The 22,429-nt window shown below is 48.7% G+C and overlaps 2 protein-coding genes across 8 annotated transcripts in view; one reads left to right on the top strand and one right to left on the bottom strand.

Moving 5' to 3' along the window:
- Positions 1 to 22,429, bottom strand: part of BAG1 (BAG cochaperone 1) — a 75,001-nt gene that overhangs the window by 43,391 nt on the left and 9,181 nt on the right. For 2 of the 7 annotated variants that reach the window (XM_071221398.1, XM_053928880.2), the window contains exons 6-7: positions 19,989 to 20,051; positions 17,221 to 19,520 (exon numbers count right to left, since the gene is read on the bottom strand). The exons of 1 other annotated variant lie outside the window; for it this stretch is intronic. In XM_071221398.1, the coding sequence (XP_071077499.1) occupies positions 19,431 to 19,520; positions 19,989 to 20,051 (153 nt within the window). In that variant the 3' untranslated portion in view covers positions 17,221 to 19,430. Of the gene's footprint in view, positions 1 to 15,966; positions 17,108 to 17,220; positions 19,521 to 19,988; positions 20,052 to 20,435; positions 20,492 to 22,429 lie in introns of those variants that run through there. 4 more of the 7 variants (XM_071221402.1, XM_071221397.1, XM_071221399.1 and 1 more) reach the window with 3 other exon arrangements.
- SPINK4 (serine peptidase inhibitor Kazal type 4) lies at positions 6,131 to 14,604 on the top strand. Its single transcript, XM_045195272.3, has 4 exons — positions 6,131 to 6,252; positions 11,595 to 11,635; positions 13,091 to 13,203; positions 14,446 to 14,604. The coding sequence occupies exons 1-4, from the start codon at positions 6,192 to 6,194 to the stop codon at positions 14,489 to 14,491; spliced, it is 261 nt and encodes an 86-aa protein (XP_045051207.2). The 5' UTR covers positions 6,131 to 6,191; the 3' UTR covers positions 14,492 to 14,604.

The raw sequence follows: 22,429 nt of genomic DNA, 5'->3' as shown, positions 1-22,429 counted from the left end.
TCTGCACTCCAACTGACCCACATGAACCTGGGCACTGTTACTATGAGCAGCACTCCCATACCCAGGCAACTTTGTGGGTCCCTAATTGGTCCAGCCTAGGAAGCCCTGGGCTCCTGTGAGTAAATCCATCCCACGGGTGAGGGATTAGCATATGGGGAAGATTTTGTGACATCTGTGGCTTTTGTATGACCAGCAACATTGACCCTTCTTCGGGTAACAGTGTGCTTTGGAGACCTACTTTCCCCCATGGAATACAATCTTTGTGGGACTGTCCGTGAAAATGTATTATCTTCCCTACTCAGGAAGTAGACACATGACTCTTGCTATGCTTGGGGGGACCAGTGCTTTCTTGGGCCTAGTTCTTCAGATTATAATTTAATTTTTTTGTGCAGCTCTGGCAGCAGGCCCTATTAGTGTCCCACCCACATCTTCTTGACATTCACCCTTCCTATGCATATCCACACTTCCACCCACACCCTTGAAGTCCTTTGGCTGAGAGCTTTCTCTGGATACCCAGGAACACCAGAGAGGCAGGCCAGTAGTGCCTTAACTCCCTTTGCACTTTGAGTGACTGATGGGAGTTGGTGGATGTGTACCCCAGCTCCCTCACCCCTCAGTGGGGATAACTGAGATGTGTTCCATGCAGTGTCCCAGCCATCCCTGGTAGGACTGCAGCCAGGCTTCCCACAATGGTAACCTCAGAAATGTACAATATTGGTTCCCTTCCCTTCTCTGCCTTACTTATTCTCACTTCCTTACCACTGCTTCCCAGGATCGTCTCCCAGAAAATTACTTGGAATCTAATATATCAGGGTCTGCTCCTGAGTGAGTTAAACCTAAGACAACCACAGACCCTTCTGGAAAATTCTTATTCTGCTTAAATTGGCAAGACTCTGTTTCTGTTGCTGGCAACCCATGAACTCTATCATAGTTAATAATAGTCCGGGCTGGTGTCACATTGCACTTGGCCATAGTGACCTACAGTCATTTTTCTAGACCATTAGAGCTCTGGGAGGGGAGAAAGAGTGTCTCATGAGCCTTTGTTCTATTTCTTTCAAATGTAAGCCCAGAGGACTTGAGCTCTGAGCTGTGCCTATGAATGGAACTGCTTAGATGACACATGGCCCCAGGATACCAGATCTCTTGTGATCCCAGGTCACTCCTACGGTAAAGAATGGCCTAAAAATTTCTCCTAGTTGATGATGATCAAGCCAGGATTCCATGCACTGGGATAGAAGTTAGGTACTAAAGCTGTTGATGTCTTTGAGCCCTACAGATAGGCTTGGGATGGCTTCTGGGCTGAAGCACCACATCTAGGTCTTGGAGAAGATGCTGGATTCTTGGGGTCCCAACCAGATGGGCCAAAAACTATAAAAATATGGTCCTTGGAATAGAGTTCCACCTCTGTTCTCATATGGACACAGCATACATAGACTAAGAAGCGACTGGACCTACTGAGCCAGCTGAAGCCCAGTCTGGTCCTCAAGTCCAGCTGACTGAGAATGTGGAGTTGGGCTTCTTCCTGCCCTAAAGCTGTATTCAGTCCAGGATGTACTCATATAGTCAACACACGCGGGCCAGCTCCTTTGCGGAATACTGGGGATACGAGGTGAACCAGATGTCCTCTCACTCTCTTGCTCTAAAGAAGTATGGGAGATATTCACATAAGCAAGAAAAAGTCACAGAGCATTACAGGTGCAGATAGGACAGATGTCTGTAAAGATGAGGGGCCCAAAATGGGGTGGGCTCAGGTCCCGGGAAAAGAGCCTGAAGGAGGTGATAGAGGGGCACGCCAGGCAGAGGGTGCAGCATGAGCAAAGGCTGGGAGGCATAAAGGCCTGGTGGGTGGTTCTGTCTAAGAGAGTGAAGGGTTAAGTGGCCACAGATGAAGTTAGAGAGGCCAGCAAAGGCAGTCATAGAGGAATGTGTATGCCATACCAAGGAGTTTGGTTTTCATCCTTGAGTCAACAGAGATTGAATAACTTTAATTGAATTGACCAACAATATAATAATTGAATATTATTAAGCAGAGGGATTATCAGTTATTCTTGCATTTCAGAAAGATTGCTTTGGAAGTGGAATGGAGGATGAATTTGAGGTGGTGAGACCTTAGACAGGGAGACAATATGAGTAAGGAAGGAGAGAGCAATGTGGGAGGTGATGGATGTGAGAGACAGAGAGGAGGTGAAATCAGTACGACCTGATTCCCCAAATGAAGAAGTATGGGAGAAGTTCAGAGTGATGCCCAGGGCACCTAGATGATAGTGGTGCTGTCCACCCAGATCAGGGAAGTGGGAGGTAGGGCATCTTTGGGTGGGTAAGTTGACTTTTAGACATATTGAGTAAGCATCTGTGAGTGTCCATAAATATCTCTATCACAATTTCTATCACTGCTCTAACCACAGCATTTTATAAATACCTGTTCATGTCCATGTGTCCATGCCTCCTCCCCACCACTGTGAACTGCAAGCTCCTTGAGCACAGGGGTCTGTTTCTCACTCATCTCTATGGCCCCCAGGACCTGGCACACTGACTGGTACCCAACAGTAGGAGCTCAGTAAGTGTCCATTGAATAACAGAGTGGGTATCCCCATGGAGGAATGACTTCAGTCTTTTCCATCCCCGAGTCCTCCTTGTAGTCAGATCCCAAACAAAGATGATATCAAATTAGAGGGGTGTCCCTTCCTCTCACTGCCATCATGGGGCACTGCAGCCTTGGACCAGGCAGAATGGGAAGTGTCCAGAACTGGGACATGGAGTGCTGAGGAGTCCAGGACAGCACAGGCTGTGGGATAGGCTGTGCCCAGACCAGGCCTCCCCAGAGTGGGTGCCCACACCTGGGCTGCTCATAGCAGGTATATGGGCAGGTGGGGACACTTACGGCTGGAGGAAGGGTGGAACAGAATGTGGGCTGAGGGGCCAGGCATAGTCCAGGGGCAAGATGATCATGTTGTCTCTGCCATCTGGCAGACCCAGGCCTGCTTGAGCCAAACAAGGCCACTGTTCCCTCCTCCTATCAGCAGGGCTTGTGACTCAGACCTAATGGATTCTGCATCATCCTTATCAAGGAGAAGCTGTATTTCTTGGAAGAGCTGGGCACCAGTCCAAGCCTTGGCAGGCAGCATGAAGGCTACTGGGTGAGGCTCGGGAGTGTTGGCTTTGCCAGCTCACATGTCCCATCCTTCACTCTGACGTGGAGCTGGAGATGGAGGAATCACCTGCTCCCCCGCTCCAGCCCAGTTTTAGGGCATCTCTGTTCTTACTATATTGATCCTAGCACTCTGCCTACTTCTAGGAAGGATTGGGGAATCAAGGCACCTCCTTGGCATCACAGTAGCTACACATGTTCCACCTCACACCCTCCTTCCTCAAGCCCTTGCAGCTGCCCCGGGACTCAGGCTGGTGTTGGTGTGTAGCAGTGTGCCCACTTCTCAGATGGGAGCACATGGGCAGGCCCAGAGAGGGAAACGACGCACCCAGATCACCCAAGTTGGTGGCTGAGCTGGGACCTGAGCATGAGCTGGCCCTCACCTCCTGCTACTCAATTCCTTGTTCACTCTAGTCTAGCCATAGTGGACTCTTTGATATTTGCTTTCTGAGCATGCCAGGCTTGTTCCTATCCCAGGGCCTTTGCACTTGCAGTTCTTCAGCTAAGCAGGCTCTTCACCCAGGTCTCTGCAGGACTTGCTCCTTCCTGCTCATGTGTCACTATCTAAAGGAGCTGCCTCCTCCCCTTTTGCCACTTTCTCACCTTCTACCACTTAATTTCTCTTCTATACAACATACTATGTGTTTATTTTATTTTTTTCTAAATATTTTTTTAAAGATTTTACTTATTCATTTTTAGAGAGAGGAAGGGAGGGAGAAAGAAACAGAAACATCGATGTTCAAGAGATACACACCTGCAACTGGGGACCTGGCCTGCAACCCAGGCATGTGCCCTGACTGGGAATTGAACCCGTGACCTTTTGGTTCACAGGCAGGCACTCAATCCACTGAGCCACACCAGCCAGGGCTCATGTGTTTACTTTATGTTTATTTGTTGTCTGTCACTAGAATATAAGCTCCTTAAAGACAGGGACTTATTCACAGCTGAATCCCTGGTGGCTAGAACAGTGCACAGAATAAAGTAGACACAATAATGTTTGTTGAAGCAACGAATGACCCCAGATCGCCTCACTTCCTGTCAAGAACTCTCTCCCTGTATTTCTCTCCACCCCAGAGAAGCCAGAGCAGGGAGATTATAAGGGAGATCTTGGCTCAGGTTGGAAGGAGACAGCCTTGGCCCTTTGCCAGAGACTCACCAAGCACTCTGACCCAGGCCCGCCACCTGGGGTCTGGCTTGTATCAGGGGTCTCTCTTGGGCTCTCACAGCATCCCAGAAGCATGGAGTCTCAGGGAAGCCACCTCTTGTATGAGGAAGGACTCTGTTCAAAGCCATCCAACAATGCAATTGGTAGGGAGGGAGCTCCTCATGGCTGGAGGATGAGTGACTTCCTGGTGGGGCTGCTAGAGTAAGGCCTGAGTAAAAGAAGGGAAACAGGACCTTGATGACTTTTAAAGTTCCCTTCTCTTTATCAGATAATGTTCTTGCTCTAGGACAGGAAATTATCATCAAATATTTGCTGTGCCTGGTTAAGTAATGGGAGGACAGCTGCCACCTGCCTCTGAGGTATTTGATGGCCATGTAGGTTCCTGAGGGGCAGGAGGATCTCGAAGCTGAGTCATGGACCTCGGGTTGGGCTGGGCTAGGCTGCAGACCTGGGCTTCTATTGGTCTGCAGGGGTGACTATCTGGCTGCCTGGGGCCCCCCAAAGGAGTTATTCTTGAATAAGAATCCTTTCCATTGACTCATTTAACTATTCTCGTAACTTATTTGTAAGTTTGAAATCTTTCTAAATAAAAAGGTTTTACTTTATTTTTTTAAATTATTGACTTTAGAAAGAGAGAGGAAGGGGGAGAGACAGAGGAAAAGGGAGAGAGAGACATCGATTTGTTGTTCCACTTATTCATGTATTCACTGGTTGATTCTTGTACGCATCCTGATGACGGATTTAACTCGAAACCTTGGCATACTGGGATGATGGCTCTAACCAACTGAGCTACCTGGCCAGGGCTAATAAAAAGATTAAAAAAAAAAAAACACTGAAATTTTTATTCAAATAATTTTGAGGGAAACCCTGCTTATGTAGTTCTAAATTCTTCCCTGGGAAGTGTAATCTGCAAATGGAGCAGATAATCACTGATCTAAATGAATTAGAGAAATACACATGTAAATCTAATTTTGTTCCTCTTTTAATAAATCAGAAACTCTTTGAAAGCAGACAACCAAATAGCTCATTCATATATATTGCATAAATATGGTGTGTTTGAGATATTGATTTTTCTTGAAAAGAATCTTCTCAGCATTTAATCCATTAAAATGCAAATGGACAAACAATATGTGCACATCATGAGGGCATCTTCCTTGTTTTATTTTGCCCTTTTCCCCCTCCATCCATTGTGCCTTCCTCATGATGAAGAGAAACAGAAAGAAATAAAGAAAACATGTCTGTTTACCTCTATGCCTCATTTCATACTCTGCAAGACATTTTCCCACCTACTGTCACGGCTCTCGTCTTCCCAGCAGCACTACGTAAGGCAGACAGAGCCAGAATTTCCACTCCCATTTTGTGCCTGGATACCCTGAGGCCCAGTTTAAAAAGTAGCTTTTCTGGGGTCACAAAATTGGTTGGTAGAGGCACAAGGAAAGGACTCCATGACTGCAGCCCCTTTCCTCTGCCTCCTGCCACCTTCCAGTTGCTGCTTTTTTTTTCTTTCTTTCTGATCTGCCTTTTCTCTCTCTCTCTGTCTTCTGACTTGGTTTCTCTGTTTTTCTTTTTCTACTTAAATCTCCCTCTCCCTCTTGCTCCAGCCCTCAGACTGGCATTAGCTTTGCAAATTGTTCAAACATCTCCTCACTCTGAAAATGTGCCAACCCCATAGTCCCACCCCACCCCAGCTCAGCACCCCTGCCCAAAGAAAGCTCTCTCCAGATGCCAGAGTGCAGAGATTAACTCTGGGTGACACTCCTAGCCTTTCCATCTGGCCCCAGATAAGATAAGGGTAGGGATCAGCACTATAAATAGGCCCCCTGTGTTCCTCCTGGCCCAGGCCACCACTAGCGGAGTCCACTTCAGCCCAGGAGCAGCATGGCCGTCCATCCATGGGTGGTTGTCCTAGCCTTGGCTGCCTTCCTCACTGTAGACAGGGGTGAGTTGGCAGAGCTTGGATTCTCTGCGGCTTGGCTTGGGTAGGTGAGCTGGGAGTAGGGGCACCCTTAGGGCGCCCTGAGTCCTCAGTTTTCATGGGCTGCATATGACTTTTTTCTGCACCCCTCCACCAAGGGTGGGGAAAGCCCTGGACTAGGAAAGAGGAAATCTAGGTTCAATTCCTGACTCTGGCCAAGAATTGCAAAAATCCTTTCCCCTCTTGGGCCTACATTTCTCCAGCTGTAAAGTAGGAGGTTGTTCTAGTTCAAGTCTGCACTGAGCAACTACTGGGCTAGAGATCAGGGAGGTAGAAAGGAGCAGGCCCATCTCCAAGATGACAGGAAAGTCTGCTGGCTACAGGGTGGTGGGTCCTGAGAGAAGCCTGGCCTGGGTCCTCTGAGCTTTCAACTACTCTGGCAGGCTAGTGCTGCGGGACTGACAGCAGCCATGTGAGCGCATGGGAGCCCTCTTCCTGGGGGCATTTGCCCTGGATTGACCATGTGCAGCTGGAGTGGGGCCTCCTCAGGGGCTGGGTCACCTCAGCAGTCCCACACCTGCTGAGTATAAGGCATTGTTCTGGGCCTTTAAGACAGATCTATGAGCAAAACAAAGAAAGAACTTCCTGACGAAGCTTAAATCCAGTGGGCGATGGTGGGGGAAATAGACAAACAAGATAGGTGTAATATATGTTAAACAGTATGTTAGAAGATGATATAGGCTAAGGGAAAAAACATGGAGCAGGGTGATGGAGACTGAGAGGGGGGTGTAATCAAAAATCAGCAGAGTTTTCCCTCAGAGGCTAATGTTTGAACAAAGCTTGAAGGAGGTGAGGGAGTGAGCCATGTGAATATCTGGAAGGATGAGGTTCCAGGCAGAGGGAACAGGCAGTGCAAAGGCCCTGAGGTGGGAGCTTGCCTGGAGTGTTTGAGGTCTGGCAAGGAAGCCAGTTGCTGGGGAGTGAGAGACAGGTTTCAGCGTGATGGGAGGGGAGGTAATAGAAGCAACCAGCAATTATAGTAGGTAAGGCCTCGAAGGCCAAAATGAATTGGGTTTTCCTCTGAGTGAAATGGGAGGCACTAAAGGGTTTTGAGCCAAGTTATACGGTAAAAGGATCACTCTGGTTACTGTTGAAGACAGACTAAAGGGGGAAACAGGGAGACTACTTAAGACCCACCTGGACAAAGCTATGGTGTTACAGGACAAGGCCTGGCAGGACATCAAGGCCATTGACCTCATGGCCAGTCCCAATCCCACTTCCCCGGCTGGGGACACAGACTCAGAGGCTGAGGCCTCAAAGAATGGGTCTGGGCCTCTGGCCCAGCACAGCCTGCTTACTCCCAGCCTGGCTTCCTTTCCCTGAGGACTTCTCCTACAGGGAACACTGAGGAGGCCTGCCCTGAAGACCATTTCAGATTCCTGCCATGGCTGAGTGAGGAGGTAATACCTTGGGCCAAGGTCAAGGGCAGCCTGGACGTAAATACAACTTCTTCCCACGTCCTCCAGGAAGAAACTCTTGACACCACAGGGTTCTGAACTCTTCCCCACAATGTACTCGACATTGCCATGTGGGGGCATTGCCACATGGAGGTGAAGACAAGAGAGCCCCAAGGAGCTCAGGCCCATAGGATGGCAGGAGTGACCCACTGGGACAGCACGTGGTGGCATGGAAGAAGCTGATATGGTCTGAATGTTTGTGCCCTCTACCCCAAATTCATATGCTGAAGTGCTAACCCCCAAGGTGATGGTATTAGAAGGTAGGTCCTGTGGTCGGAGCCCTCCTGAATCAGATTAGTACCCTTATCAAATAAGAGACCCCAAAGGGCTCCCTAGACCATTCCACCACTGAGAACACAGTCAAAAGGCACTGGCTATGAACCAGGGAGAGAGCCCTTACCAGTCACCAAATCTGCTAGTGATCTTGAACTTCCTGTCTCTACCACTGTGAAAAATGTTTGCTTTTCTATTGTTAATTTTTTTTTAATTGTTAATAAGAGTGTATTTGAGCCAAACTGACAGCGTAGGCTGGGGAGCAAGATCTCAAGTGCCCCCCAGTGTTTGTTTTTTATAAGCCACCTAGCGTGTGCTATTTTTGTCAGAGCAACCCAAACAAACTAAAACAGACGCCTATATCCCAGCCTGCTCAGGAAACCCTGGGGGACATGAGGGAAAGCTGCTCTGGAATGTGCATCTGAGCCTTGAAAAAAGGCTATGAGTCAACAGGAGGAGAAGGGGAATAAGGACACCGTTTGGGCAGAGGGAACAGTACGAGCCAAAGCAGAGCCTGTCCCAGGACGAGCAGGCTGAGAGGAATAGCAGGGACGGGGAGAGGGGTACTATGAAGAGAGCCAGGATGACGCGTGGCAGCAGCTTGTGCGGTGCCCTAAACATGAAACGAAGGAGCTTAGCGACCATGACAGGCAGCCATGGAAGGGCTTTATATTTTTTCATGCACTTTTTGGTCCCCTAACAGTTACCATGGAATGCACAAACCTTACCTCTCAATGAATTGTATTCAATGATTTTTTTTTCCTTTCCTTTTCTTTTTTTTCTGAGTCCAACCAGAAGAAGCTTGCTTTTCTGACAGTGGCTCTGAGGAAGGTCTGTGAGGCAGTGCCAGACTTGCTCAAGAAGCAGAATCAAGAAAGACAAGTGCCTTTGAAGGGCATGTCTTCCTGTGAGCTCCAATTCTGTTCCCCACCCATCTCCATCAGACTCCCTCCCTCTGAGCTCCAGCACGGGGACAGCAGCTGGAAAGGCTCCAGTGATATACTGGGAGGAACTGAAGTGTTTGGCATCAAGGCGAGCAGAGGCCATTGTCCCTTCTCTGAACCCTCCCCCCACAGAACCACAGAGACGGCAGGGGTAGGCTGGTGCCACACCTGAGATTCTCGACCCAGCTAACAGTCTGTCCTGCCCTGGAGATTATTATTCAACGATTTTTGACACTGCATGTAACTGTGTAACCCAGACCCCTATCAATATATAGGAAATTTCTCTTTCTGTCAAAAAAGGGAGAGAGAGAAATTTCCACATCAGTCAATCCCCACCCCGACCCCATCCCCAGAATCAACAACCACTGCTCTTTATTCTACCATAGATTATTCTAGAATGTCACAGAGAAAGTTTCCTTTACCCCCAGGCTGCCCTTGACCTTGGCCCAAGGCGCCCCATCTACACAGTATGTAGTCTTTTATATCTGGCTTCTTTGGCTCAGCATGCTTTGGGATTCAGCCATGTTGTTGCATTATCAGTTGTTTGCTCATTTTTATTGCTAAGCTGTATCCCACTGTATGTGTGTATCATAGTTTATCCATTCTCCGTTGAAGGACATTTGATCATTTCCAGTTCTGGCAATTATGACCTGGAAGGAAGGGTTTGGGGGCAGTGTGGAGACAAGGCTAGATATGCATTTAGATGCCCCAATAGCAGGCTTAATGACTGACGCAGATCCTGGCCAGCAGGATCCTGTGCTGTGGCTGCAATATACAAATACACATGGACTACAGAAATCCCGTGGAGAAAAAGGGACGGCATGGCCACTCTCTAAGGGAGAGAGGGCTAGAGAGAGCCCAAGAGAGAGAGCCGACCCCTGCCTGGACAGGCTTTTATTGCTTTTCTGGGCACATTACATAGAAGATGGTCCTCATTTACTATGTGCAGGTTCACTGTAGGTGATTACCTTTTACAGACAACAAAGGGTAGAATACTGCTAATTACTTCAAAGAGAAGGATGGTACAGCTCAAGGGGGAAAGTGGTTAAACTAGTTACACTCCATACTTGGGAGGTTTAGCACAGACTTTAGGAAGTTAAAGATACTCAGTAAACATTTGCTGCTTCAATCCAGGGTGAGGGAGTTTTAGCAAAAGCAAGTCTCATAGCAGCCTAGGTACAATGCAGGCCTGATTCCCCACAGGAGAACCTGTCCATGGGCGTGGGTCCTGCCTGCCGAACCTCGCACCCACTGGCTTTTCCAAGTGGGAGCTGGCCTACATTTCCCACGTGTGGAACAGTTCCCTATAAATGACCACACCAGAGGTCACTTACTTTCGGCTCCCTTTCCCCTCTCCACCTTGGAAATCTCTTGTAATAGCATTCCTAAGAGAAGGTAAAACCACAGTGCCTTGTATACCTCTAGTGATGGAGAACTCTCCACTTTGAGAAGGCCCCCTTCACTGAGGCACAGCCGCCTTTGAGAGAACATTCTGGAACCCAAACCTGCCTCCCTGAAGACTCCTTGTATAGATGGGCTCTGCCCTAGGAGGTTGAGAAGAGCTCATCTCTCCCTTGGTCTCAAGACAGTCCCTAGAGATTTGAGGAAGCATCCTGCCCTTCTCCAATTTACATAAACACCTTTCCTTCCACCTGTGGGATTACCACATGGCTCCTGTTCCCTCCCTCATCCACCCATCACACTGGCCAGTCACAGCATGATTTGCTCAGGTCCTGTAAGCAATTCATCCAGAACTTGAGGGGCCATGAGGCACACCTGTGTGTGTGGAAAGAGCCAGGTTGGGGAGTGACAGACCCATGTGCAAATCCCAGCTCTCCACTTCAACAAAACTGCATTGCTCTACCTCTGAGCCTTCTTTATGGGTTAGTTGATCTCCCCAGGAAACAGAGTCAGATCTGCATGCAGTTTATGGGGGAGTACGCATGGGGGTAACGCCCATGAGGGAAGAGACAAGTTGACTGCAATGCAGTGCAACAGAGGCCTCCAATGATCCTGGGGGGAGCTTTGGAGCTGGGGAAGCCCTTCAGCATTGTTCTGAACAGAGATGAGGGGTTTGGGCCATTGTACCTGGGTAGGGGATGTGACCTTGAGGGACGAAGCTCCATTCTGAGGGTAATACCTAGGGAGGGACTCCCTGTGAGTGACCAATGCTCTTGGCAGCAGAGGAAATGATTGCCTCAGCCCTGCCGGTGGGACCACAGACCTGCAGGTAGCAGACCACAGCATCCACTGCCAGCTCCTTTCCTTCCTGTTACATACTAGTGAGAGAGGTGTGAAGAGCAGTAAGATCATGTATTCTCCATGCTTGACACATGCTAATGAACTGTTATTTTTATTATTATATGGGACGTAATTCCACTGGAATTTGACTAAGGAACAGGCTAGATTGTTCCTAATTCTGGATTTTCTGTCTCTGTTCATGTAACCCAAGGTCACATCAGCTTTCTGGGAGCCCCATTGTCTGGTTACTTACTACCTTTCCTTGAAGAATCTGAGATTGGATAGTGTTTGGAACAGGTCCTGGGAAGAAGTGCACCTGCACAGGTCCTCAGGTACTTAGATCTGGGGCCTAGAATCAGTATCACCTAGTTCTTGCTGTTTTGCTTTTCAGATGTGCCAGTGTCAGCAGAAGAGCCTGTCTTCTCCAGAATGGTAAGACAGCTGCTTGCAGTTCTGGCCCTGGGGCTGCTGTTCTGGCCCTCCCTCTGTAGAGGGGAGCCCTCCCATCCACGCTGGAAAACTAGTGGTTTTTTCCTTTACACCCTTGCTCAGATAACCCCCATGGCTCCACGGTGGCCAGGGTGGTCTCCTGAGCCTGTGTGTTCCCCAGGTCAGCCCCTCCAGGCTGAGCAGGTCCAGCCCCTTTGCCAAAGTCCCAAAAGAGACATCAAAGCCCTGGAGGGATCTGTCCTGATCTGATCTACAAGGCCCTGCCAGCAGTGAGATCCCCCTGCCCAGGCGCAGCAGGATCAGGTGCACTCTCTGCTTGTATGGTGCAGACGGACAGGCCACAGGGTACAGGCCAAAGAGGTGACCCTGGCACACTGAACGGCCCTGTGGAGAAGCCAGCCTCCCCCAACCACACCCCATCATCCATCCATTTGCTCTGATGCATAGGTACCAAGTTGTCCTTGAACTTGATTCCACCTTGGCCATGGGCCTGATGTCACCAGTGATCCTAAGGCAGTGGTGTTGGCCTCCTTGAGACCCTCAACCCTCCCTTCACATAGATAATGAGAGGCTCAAAGCCACCTTCCCATCCAGCAGCCTCGGCATCTTCACTGTCATCCACCAGAATCCAGCCCCACTTGCTCTATGTCAGATAAGGAGCCAAATACTTCACATACATTATTTCAACTAACCCTATGTGAGAAGACTACTAGTATTACTTAAAAGAGTATTTGCAAATGAGGAAACAGGTTCAGAGAGTAGATGTAGCTCATCCAATTTTACATACCACATCAGTGTGTAACTCAAGTCCCAGGGCCCGGGGCCTTCACTGCTGCACCGCACTGCCTCCCCTACCCTGTCCGGATCCCAGGCCTCCATCCCATCCTGCACCAGTTCTGAGCCCACCTCAGGCCTGGCCTGAAACCCTTTTAGACTGAGCCTCAGTTAAGTCCCAAGCCCTGTCTTTTCCTCCAGCCTTCCCACACCAGGCACTAGATAGGTCTTGCAGACTAAGGCTCAGGAGCCCCAGGGGAGGAGGGGCCTCCTGGGAATGATGGGTGATTCTATCTCCTGGGGGCCTGTGGGGCCAGCAGCAGAGGTTCCTGAGGAGTATATGAACACATCCCCCAGGAGCTTAAGGGCACATACTCACTCCACATACATAAAGGTACACACTTGGATGTCTGCATACTTGGGCTCAGCAGACACAGGTACACACTAATGTACCCATAGCCACAGCCACACATGATTAAGCACACACACACAAGCAATCATGCCAAGGAACCCTGAGTGGTTGGTTTCACACTTGCTGTACCCACACTGGGGCTTTATTGAATCTGGCTCCTCCTAGAGGCCCCTCTGGCTCCAAACAGAGCCCCTGGGTTCCTGCTCACTGCCTCTGAATCCCTGTGCCCTTCCTCCCATCTTCTCTCACAGCCCATCTGTGATCATATGAGGGAACCTCCAAAATGTCCCCAGACACTCAACCCGGTCTGCGGCACTGACGGGATCACGTATGACAATGAATGCCAGCTTTGCCTAGCCCGAATGTAAGTCCACTCCCCTCTTTCCCTGTGCTTATGTGGGTCCCATCTCTGGGACCTACAAGTCTGAAAGGAACGAGACTTGACCTGCTGAGTAGAATCCTCCAGTATTTGCCCCTAAGAGAATGGGCACAAGTGTAGTCCATGCACACGGTGTCAAGCAGAAGGCTTAGCTTGTTGGGGGTTGGGAGTGAGGGCAGCAGAAACCCTGGGTTCTTTTCCTTGTTCTGACCCAGCTGACTAGGTGACCTATTTGCTCATTTATTCATCCAGCCAACAATTATCTATTGAGCACCTACTATGTGCCAGGCACTGGGGAAACATAATAAGCTCAACAGCATGACTGGCCTCCTGGGGTATACAGTTGGTCTAAGGGGAGAGCCAAGCTGATGGTTAGCCAACTGCAGCCTAGAATGCTGCAATATCAGATGGGCATGCACAGGGTTTTGTGGGCACAGGGCAAGGGCAGGGAACACTTCCCAGCTCTGATGGAGAAGGAGAATCAGCTAGGAAAATGAAGAAACAAGGGAAGGTAATGAGTTCAAAAGTTCTAGAAGAGAAAGTTTGTATATGAGAAAATACAAGTGGGATATGCTGGAGTATAAAGTTTAAAGGATAATACGGGGAAAGCAAGAAATGAGTGTAGAGAGGTAGTCATGGCCAAAACATGACCTTGATATATCAGATCACCCTTTTGCTCTCACGTCTTCAGTAAAAAAGACCCTTGAGCAGGCCAGAGCTAAGCGAGGTCATGGCAGAGAAGAAAGCATTTGGAAGCTACAGTGCTCTAGACAGATGTGCAGGAAAGCAGCAGGGCAGTCCTAACTTAGAAAATGCTGGTTTCTAACTGGTGGGCTTGGGCAGTTGGTGGTGCCATGTGCCAAGATGAGGGGGGTGTAGCAGGTTTGTGGGGAGGTGATATCTGTGGACAGTTGAGCCTCTAAGACATCCCAGTGGAGATGTGGCTGGAGTTTAGGACAGAAGTCTGGGCCAGAAACAGATTTGCAGCCATCAGCATGCAGTGGTGGTTGAAACCCTAGTAAGCTGAAACCTCCCAGGGGAGGGTGTGCAAGAGGGAAAAGCTGTAAAAAGATGTGCCCAGGCACCCCGGGGTCTGCCTTGCACCGTACACTGAGTGGGTGGGTAGGGCTCAGCAGGGTGTCTGGAAGGACTGTGCCAAGGTCCCTGAAGGGTACGTTGTTACAGTTCCTGAGGAGGTGGCCTCATTCCTGTCTCCTGTGATCCTAGAAAAACCAAACAGGACATCCAGATCATGAAGGATGGCAAATGCTGATCCCACAGGAACCTCACAAGCCATGAAGCTTCAGGCTGGAGAACAGTGGTGGGAGTGGAAAGGATGTGACATGAAATAAAAGATCCAGCCCAACCTGGGCAAGTGGGCCAGTATCTTTGGGGACTGTGTGTGGGGGTGGGGGGGGGGTGGCTGTGGAGGAGGTATGGTGGAACTGGCCCCATCCTCCTTAGTCTGAATTAATATCCTCTCCATCGCTCCTGTCACATGTCCCCCTAGAGATCCCAGGTCTTTTTTTCCTTTCTGAGGTCAGGGTTCTAAGAGGCCAGCCCCTGCCCTTAGGACTGACTCTGCCCAGTGCTCTTGTGTGACTGAGGTCAAGAACCTAGGTGAGATCTATACCTACTGCCACTGCTACGGTGGTTGGCCCAGCTTCAGAAGCCTTTGTAAGGGTCCCACAACCCCTCATGGCTTTCTCTCTGGCTAACTCGGCACCCCAAGTTCTCTCTTTCTCATACACACACACACACACACACACACACAGAGCTGATATCCAGGTAATGCACAAAGTACAACAGAACTGCTTGTTAAAATGCTGAAATAGGTATGTAACCATTGAAACAGGTGCTGTCCCAAGCCCTTGATGCCCCCCTCCTGCACCCTGCCCACCCACAGCAGGATGACTCCAGACTCACACTCAGCTTTCTTTTGGTCAACACGCACTCTGACTGGCTGTTAAATTTGCTGACATTATACACAGCCCCAGGCACACACGGCACACATGCACTCACACAACAGCCCACAGGCACACACAGCATGCAGACATCTGCCCACAGAGGCCCTGGCCTACAGTACATGTCAAGTGCCCGCTCTTTAGGCCGAAGCCTATAGGAGGAACCTCTTGATAATGGTGGTGGGGGAAGAGTGTGGAGGGACCTGGTCAGGTGGGAGCATTTTCACATGGGAAAACACATGCCAAGGTTTGAAAGGAAAAGTGGGGGCAAGGAAGGCAGGAACCAACATCCCCTGAACCACAGAAATGGGAACCTAAGCAGGAATTGCTGCTGATAAATTCACAATATTATAGGGACTGGGAGGTCATCTATAGGCCCTTCCACTGCTACTGACAACAAAATCTCGTTTCCCACCTGCATATGAATAATGTAAGATTAATTTTGACTGTCCAAAAAGCTGAAATAACCGCGGCTTAAACAGAAGTTCATTTCTTTCACATAGACCTATCTAGTAAGCCAACTCCATGCTCCTTCTATACTGTTACTCTGCCCTCATCAGTTTCTACCTCAAGGTCCAAGGCAGCTGCTCCAAATCCAGCCATCATGTCTACATTCCAGCCCTCAGAAAGGAAGAAGGGCAAATTAGTGCCTCTGAAAATGGTTCCCATAAGATGTACATATCAGTCCTGGCTGGGTGGCTCAGTTGGGTGGAGCATCATCTCATACACCAAAGGTTGCAGGTTCAATCTCCAGTCTGGGAGCATGTGGGGGGTAACCAATCAATGTTTCTCTCTCACATTGATGTTTCTTTCTCTCTCTCCCTTCCTCTCTAAAATCAATAAACATATCCTTGGGTGAGGATAAAAAAAAAATGTAGTCTTCTCTTATCCATGCTAGTGCAAGGACACTGGGAAATAAGACTTTTTAGCTGGTTGGCCATGTGCTAAGCTGAAAATTAGGTGTTCACTTATTGTAGGAAGAGTGGATATTTGTGACATCTGAAAGTCTCTGCTCTAAGTGGGCCGCCTGTCTTACACTCAAGTGGCATAGCTCAGCCAAGCTTCTCAGTGACCATTCTCTCCCAGGCTTCCACTCACACAATGAGGAATCGCAGATTCTGCTTGAGCAATGTGCCACAGTGGAAAAAATACCTAATTCCCTACTTTACAGATGTGGAAACTGGCTCTGCCTCTGGGAACAACCCTGAAATCTAAGTGTGGGCCCCTAAAGGCCCTATCTGTAACATGTAATTCTGCTGCTCCAGCCATGGCTGATTTGGCCAAAAGATTTTTCAGGATTTTTCAAATTGGAAACAAGAATACAGAGCCAGTTCCTCTCTGACAGTGAAGCTGTAAGATGTGCTAAGTAGGGGCTGCTGGCAGCTATGGTTCCTACTTCATGGAAGCAGCAGGACTGAGAGAATGATGTTAACATACAAAGAAAGGTACAGAGAGTGATGCCCGGCAGTGTTTGAGTTCCTGGAGCCCAGTTGTCCTTGAACTTCCCAAAGTTACATGGGATAACTTGACATCCTGACAATAAACTTTCCATTTTGACAGTGTCCTTGAAATTAAGTTTCTGGTTCTTTCAATGAAAAGATACTAGGTGAAGAAGGGTTTCTCAGAGAGAGTAATCTTTAAGTTATGCCTGAGGATAATTAGAAATCGTTGACTAAATAGTCCACGTGTGGAAGAAATCTTCTGGTTCTGTGAGGCTGAAGAAAGTTTTTGGGATCACGGAGCTCCATGTACTCCCCTGCAGGAGGGCTTATGGTGTCCCAGGAAAGTGGGCAACTGAGAAGGGATGTTCTCTTCCTGTTCACAGGCAAAGCCACCCTGTGGATGGGTGAGCTGTGTGACCAGGACCCAGTTACCATCCTGCACATCTGCCAGGTAGCCCACGCCTTAGGGCCTCTTTTCTCAACCTGAAATAAAACAGTGGTTGTTGCTGCTGTAAATTTCAGTGCTGACAGAGCTTCAGTGGCTGAGTGCAGCTGTGGGAATTTCTCTGTTGGTATGTGTGTTCAACGTTCACTCATTCATTCTCCAAATATTTATTGGGCATCTACTATAAACCAGATAACGTGTTTGAAATACATTGTTAACAAGACAAAGAAGCTCCTTAACCCAAGGAACTTACAGTCAAGTATAAAAGGCAAATATTAAATCAAACAATCCCATAAATAAATCATCACAGACTATGATACATGCTGTGAAAGAAAAGTTATGGCAAGCTACGACAGGGGCCTTGATATGTTCTCAAGACAGTCCACGGAAAAGGCATTGAGTTCAGTTTTGAAAGCTAAATAGGAGTTACCTAGGAAAGGGATGGCAGTGGTGGAAGGGTGACATGAAGCTTCCCAAACAGGGGAACAGTGTATGCAAAGACCCCAGGGCAGCAGAGGGCACAGAGAATATGAGGACCTGGGCAAAGACCACAGTGGCCAACCACAGGCAGCAAATAGAAGGGTGGCCCGAGATGAAATGGGAGACGGCAGAGAGTAAGGACTTTGGCCTTTATTCTCAGAGAAATGGGAAGCCATTAGAGGTTTTTAAGCAGGGGACCAACACGATAAGATTTGTACTTTATAATTATTCACAGTACTCTGTGGAGAATGAATTGGAGAGGACCAGAGAGGAAGTAGAAAGACAAACATGGGAGATAAGGAGGGGGAGGAAGAGAAAATGAGAGAGAACATGCAACCCTGTCGATGGGGAGGCGGTACAGTAGAGATTAAGAGCATGGGCTCTGAATCAAACTGCCCGGCATGGTGTCCTGGCTTTGCCACTTATTCTATGACTTCAGCAAATTGCCTAAGCTCTCTCAGCTTCCTCACCTCTAACGTGGGCTAGTATCCGTCTACCTCCTAGGTTGTTTGAGGATTAAACAACAAATGCATCAAAGTACTTAAAATAGTATCTGGCACACAGTAACTTTTCATTCAATGTTGTGACCCAAGGTGACACATAAAAACAGGTAAGTACTGAGTTGCTCTGACTGCAGTTGGTGGTGGGCTGGGCTGGGCCCTGAGCCTCATCCACTTGTCCACCCCGTCATCACCTTGTCCTAGTCCCACCCACACAGTCCTAAATTCCTGGGACTTCACTGATGCCCTCTCTTCTAATAAAGGTTGGCTTCAGAGTTGTCCATCAAGAGCCCACCTGTCTCCTGGGCACTGTGTGAAAAAATGGGGTGACAGCAGCTGACCAGTTTAAGAGTTCTAGCATGCATGGCCACTCTCGAGTTTATTAAAGTTACGACTAGAACCCCAGGGGCTTTTGCCTCTCACACTTCACTCAAAAAAAAAAAAAAAAGAAAAAAAAAGTTTAAACACTCTTCTGCTTGCTTATGTGTATACAAACTGTTTTTTAAAAACAGTGGATGGAGGGGAGGGGTAGGGAAGGCCACAAAACGGACAGGAATAGCCTTGAAGGAAATATAGATCTCAGGATGGAACATTTAACAGAAATGCCTTGGAAGGACTCCTGAGAAGCTTATGGTTGTCTTCCCCATCTGCCTGCTTTACTCATTCTGCTCCCCTCTCTGCCCTTCGTGAGCCATGATTCTGACCTGGTTTCAAGCAGAGAACCCAGTGCAGGAGGTCAGCACTGGGTTCTAACCTTCTACAGATTTGTTTGGGGACATCAACCACACGCCTCACCCCAGGAATAGCCCCCTGAGACCTACTGGCTGTGGCTTTGCAGAGACACTGGGAGGTGAGGACAGGGTCTATGAACCAACCACCAAGCCAGCTCTTCCAGAATCAGGTCACAACGAGAGATACTTGGACTACTTTGTTCCAAACACCTGTTCCAATCCATTCCCAACATTCCCCACAAGATACAACCCCTCAGTGACTCTGATTTTCCCCTATGGGACTATGGGATCACAAGGGCAAAAAGGCCTCATGATCTGAAGACCAAGATGGCCTATAAAAACACAAACTACCCCAGGACAAATGAGAGCACCCAAAGGTCAAAAGACCTGGGAAGACTTGGGCCCTCCCCAGACAAGGTGGGCTGGTGGCCAGCACAGCCACACAGAGACAGAATGGGAAAACAGACAAGAGCTCTACTTAATATTGTAAAGACAATACTTGTTCTTTGAGAACAGGTGTAGGAGAAGGTAAACTGGCCAACTGGCCAATTGTCCCCAGAAACCCTGGAGAAATCAGGTAACTTCTGCATCAGACAGGGCAGAGCTGGCAGAACTGTCTTCAGGGTAGAACAGCCTCTCTCCGCCTCACCTCACTTGGCCAGGGCCAAGTTTGTGGATTGCAGCCGCTCCGTCTCCTGGCAGATGTTCTGCTCCACTGTGTCACACTCAGCTAGGAACGCCTGAAAGATCCATGCATGACAATGAGGGTCCACCAGAGCTAGCCAACCTCAAGGCTCTGCTCAGCCATTCTGGGAAACCCACAGGTGACTGACTCATGCTGAAACAGGCTGTGCAGGGATGGCCTAGGCTCCAAAGTAAGGATAGGGAGGAGGAGGGATGCATAGGACCAGGGTTTCTGACCATACTCTAGGCCCATAACCCCCAAAAGGGTGGTGACCACAGGAAGCCTTGACTCTGCAACTGTACAACTTCAGGGGGCACTGTACATATGAATGTGTCCGCCCCCTCTGCTCTTCAGTGATCTTCCTTCCCAATTAGTTTAGATTCAAATATTCTGGGTTCATGCTGAATGCTAAGTAACAATCAAAAAAAAAAAAAAAGCCACACACACTTCTATACCTTTCTTTGAACAGATGAACACAGACACCAACATTTTACCCTTTGTAATGCTCTACCACACAACTCACCTGAACCCTTTTCACCAAACCCTTCCTTTTCAGTCTACTGTCTTTGAAATTTTCTGGCAGAATCTATGGAAGAATAAGTTGACACATAAATAATTATTGTTGAAAATGACGTAAGAACACACCAGAAATACCCAGAGTACACCAAATACAATAGGTCATGGGTCACCAATGTGAATGAGACATGCATTCTCAGGAATCATTTCTCTGAGTCTATATCCTCCACCACCCTTCCATGGCTCTTGGCCTTATAAAAGCTCCCGTGGTTCTCAGTGTCTAGGCCACAGAAACCGATCTTTAACGCGGACTTTGTTCTTTCACTGTTTGCTATGCATGGACACTATGTTGTGGCCATACCATGAGCTCACTGTGGCCAGAAAAGCACCTTCTGCATCTTCTTTACAACCTTCCTCACCCCCCCACCGCCAAATCCCAAGCAGAGTAGCTCACCCTCTAGAATGAGGCATCAGCCCTGGCTGGTGTGGCTCAGTGGATTGAGTGCCGGCCTGCAAACCAAAGGGTCACCAGTTCGATGCCCAGTCAGGGCACATGCCTGGTTTGTGGGCCAGGGCCCCAGTAGGGGGAACGTGAGAGGCAACCACACACTGATGTTTCTCTCTCTTTCTCCCTCCCTTCCCCTCTATCTAAAAAAAAAGGGGGGGGAACCAAGATGGCGGCGTAGGTAGACACACTGTGCCTCCTCGCACAACCAGAACTGACAGAGAATCGAACAGCAAGGGGGACTGACACCAAGGAAATAGAAAATAAACATTCATCCAGACTGGTAGGAGGGGCGGAGACGGGCACTGGGGTGGAGAGGACTCGCGTGGCTGTGGCGGGACTGAGACTGGCGGAGTGTGGGACAAATGGCGCAGGCAGTCTGAGCACTAGCAGACCCTGTGGCCCCACATTTGCACAGATAAACCCAGAGGGCCAGACTCAAGAGTGGCGGAGAGTGGGACAGGCAGAGCAGTGGGTAGCACCCTGCCGCACCACATTCGCCCACTGATAAACCTGACGAACGGCGGGCAGCGAAGCAGACCGTGCAACCCAGGGCTCCAGCTCGGGGAAATAAAGCCTCAAACCTCTGATTGAAAGCGCCCCTGGGGGTTGGGGCGGCAGCAGGAGAGACTCCCAGCCTCACAGGAGAGGTTGTTGGAGAGACCCACAGGGGCCTAGAGTGTGCACAGGCCCACTTACTCGGGAACCAGCACCAGAGTGGCCCAGTTTGATTGTGGGTAGCAGAGTGAAAGATTGAAATCCGGAGGACAGTGAGGCGGGCGCCATTGCTCCCACTCGGCCCCTCCCCCACGTACAGCGTCACAGTGCAGCGACCAGCATTACCCCGCCCCGGGGAACACCTAAGGCTCCGCCCCTTAAAGTAACAGACGCGCCAAGACAAAAAAAAAAAAAAAAAAATGGCCCAAATGACAGAACACTTCAAAGCTCCAGAAAAAATACAACTAAGCGATGAAGAGATAGCCAACCTATCAGATGCACAGTTCAAAGCACTGGTTATCAATATGCTCACAGACTTGGTTGAATCTGTTCGAAAAGTAGATGAAAAAATGAAGCCTATGCTAAGAGAAACAAAGGAAAATGTACAGGGAACCAATAGTGATGAGAAGGAAACTGGGACTCAAATCAATGGTATGGACCAGAAGGAAGAAACAAACATCCAACCAGAAAAGAATGAAGAAACAAGAACTTGGAAAAATGAGGAGAGGCTTAGGAACCTCCAGGACACCTTGAAACGTTCCAACATCCGAATTACAGGGGTGCCAGAAGGAGAAGAGGAAGAACAAAAAATTGAAAACTTATTTGAACAAATAATGGAGAACTTCCCAGATCTGGCAAAGGAAACAGACTTCTGGGAAGTCCAGGAAGCTCAGAGAGTCCCAAAGAAGCTGAACCTAAGGAGGAACACACCAAGGCACATCATAATTACATTACCCAAGATTAAACGCAAGGACCTACATCCAAGATTACTGTATCCAGCAAAGCTATCATTTAGAATGGAAGGGAAGATAAAGTGCTTCTCAGATAAGGTCAAGTTAAAGAAGCTCATCATCACCAAGCCCTTATTATATGAAATGTTAAAGGGAGTTACCTAAGAAAAAGATCAAAAATAGGAACAGTAAAAATGACAGCACACTCACAGTTATTAACGGCCACACATAAAACAAAAACGAGAGCAAACTAGGCAAACAACTAGAACATGAGGGTTGTCAATAAGGGAGTGGGAGGGGGAGAGGGGGGTAAAGGTACAGAGAATAAGTAGCATAGATGATAGGTGGAAAATAGACAGGGGGAGGGTAAAAATAGTGTAGGAAATGTAGAAGCCAAAGAACTTATAAGTATGACCCATGGACATGAACTATGGGGGGGAATGTGGGAGGGAGGGGGGTGGGCAGGATGGAGTGGAGTGGGGGGGGGAAATGGGA

The sequence above is a fragment of the Desmodus rotundus genome, chromosome 1, assembly GCF_022682495.2.
Source record: "Desmodus rotundus isolate HL8 chromosome 1, HLdesRot8A.1, whole genome shotgun sequence".
Lineage (NCBI taxonomy): Eukaryota > Metazoa > Chordata > Mammalia > Chiroptera > Phyllostomidae > Desmodus > Desmodus rotundus.
The sequence above is the reverse complement of the archived record's forward strand: the minus strand, read 5'-3'. Positions and strand labels throughout refer to the sequence as shown.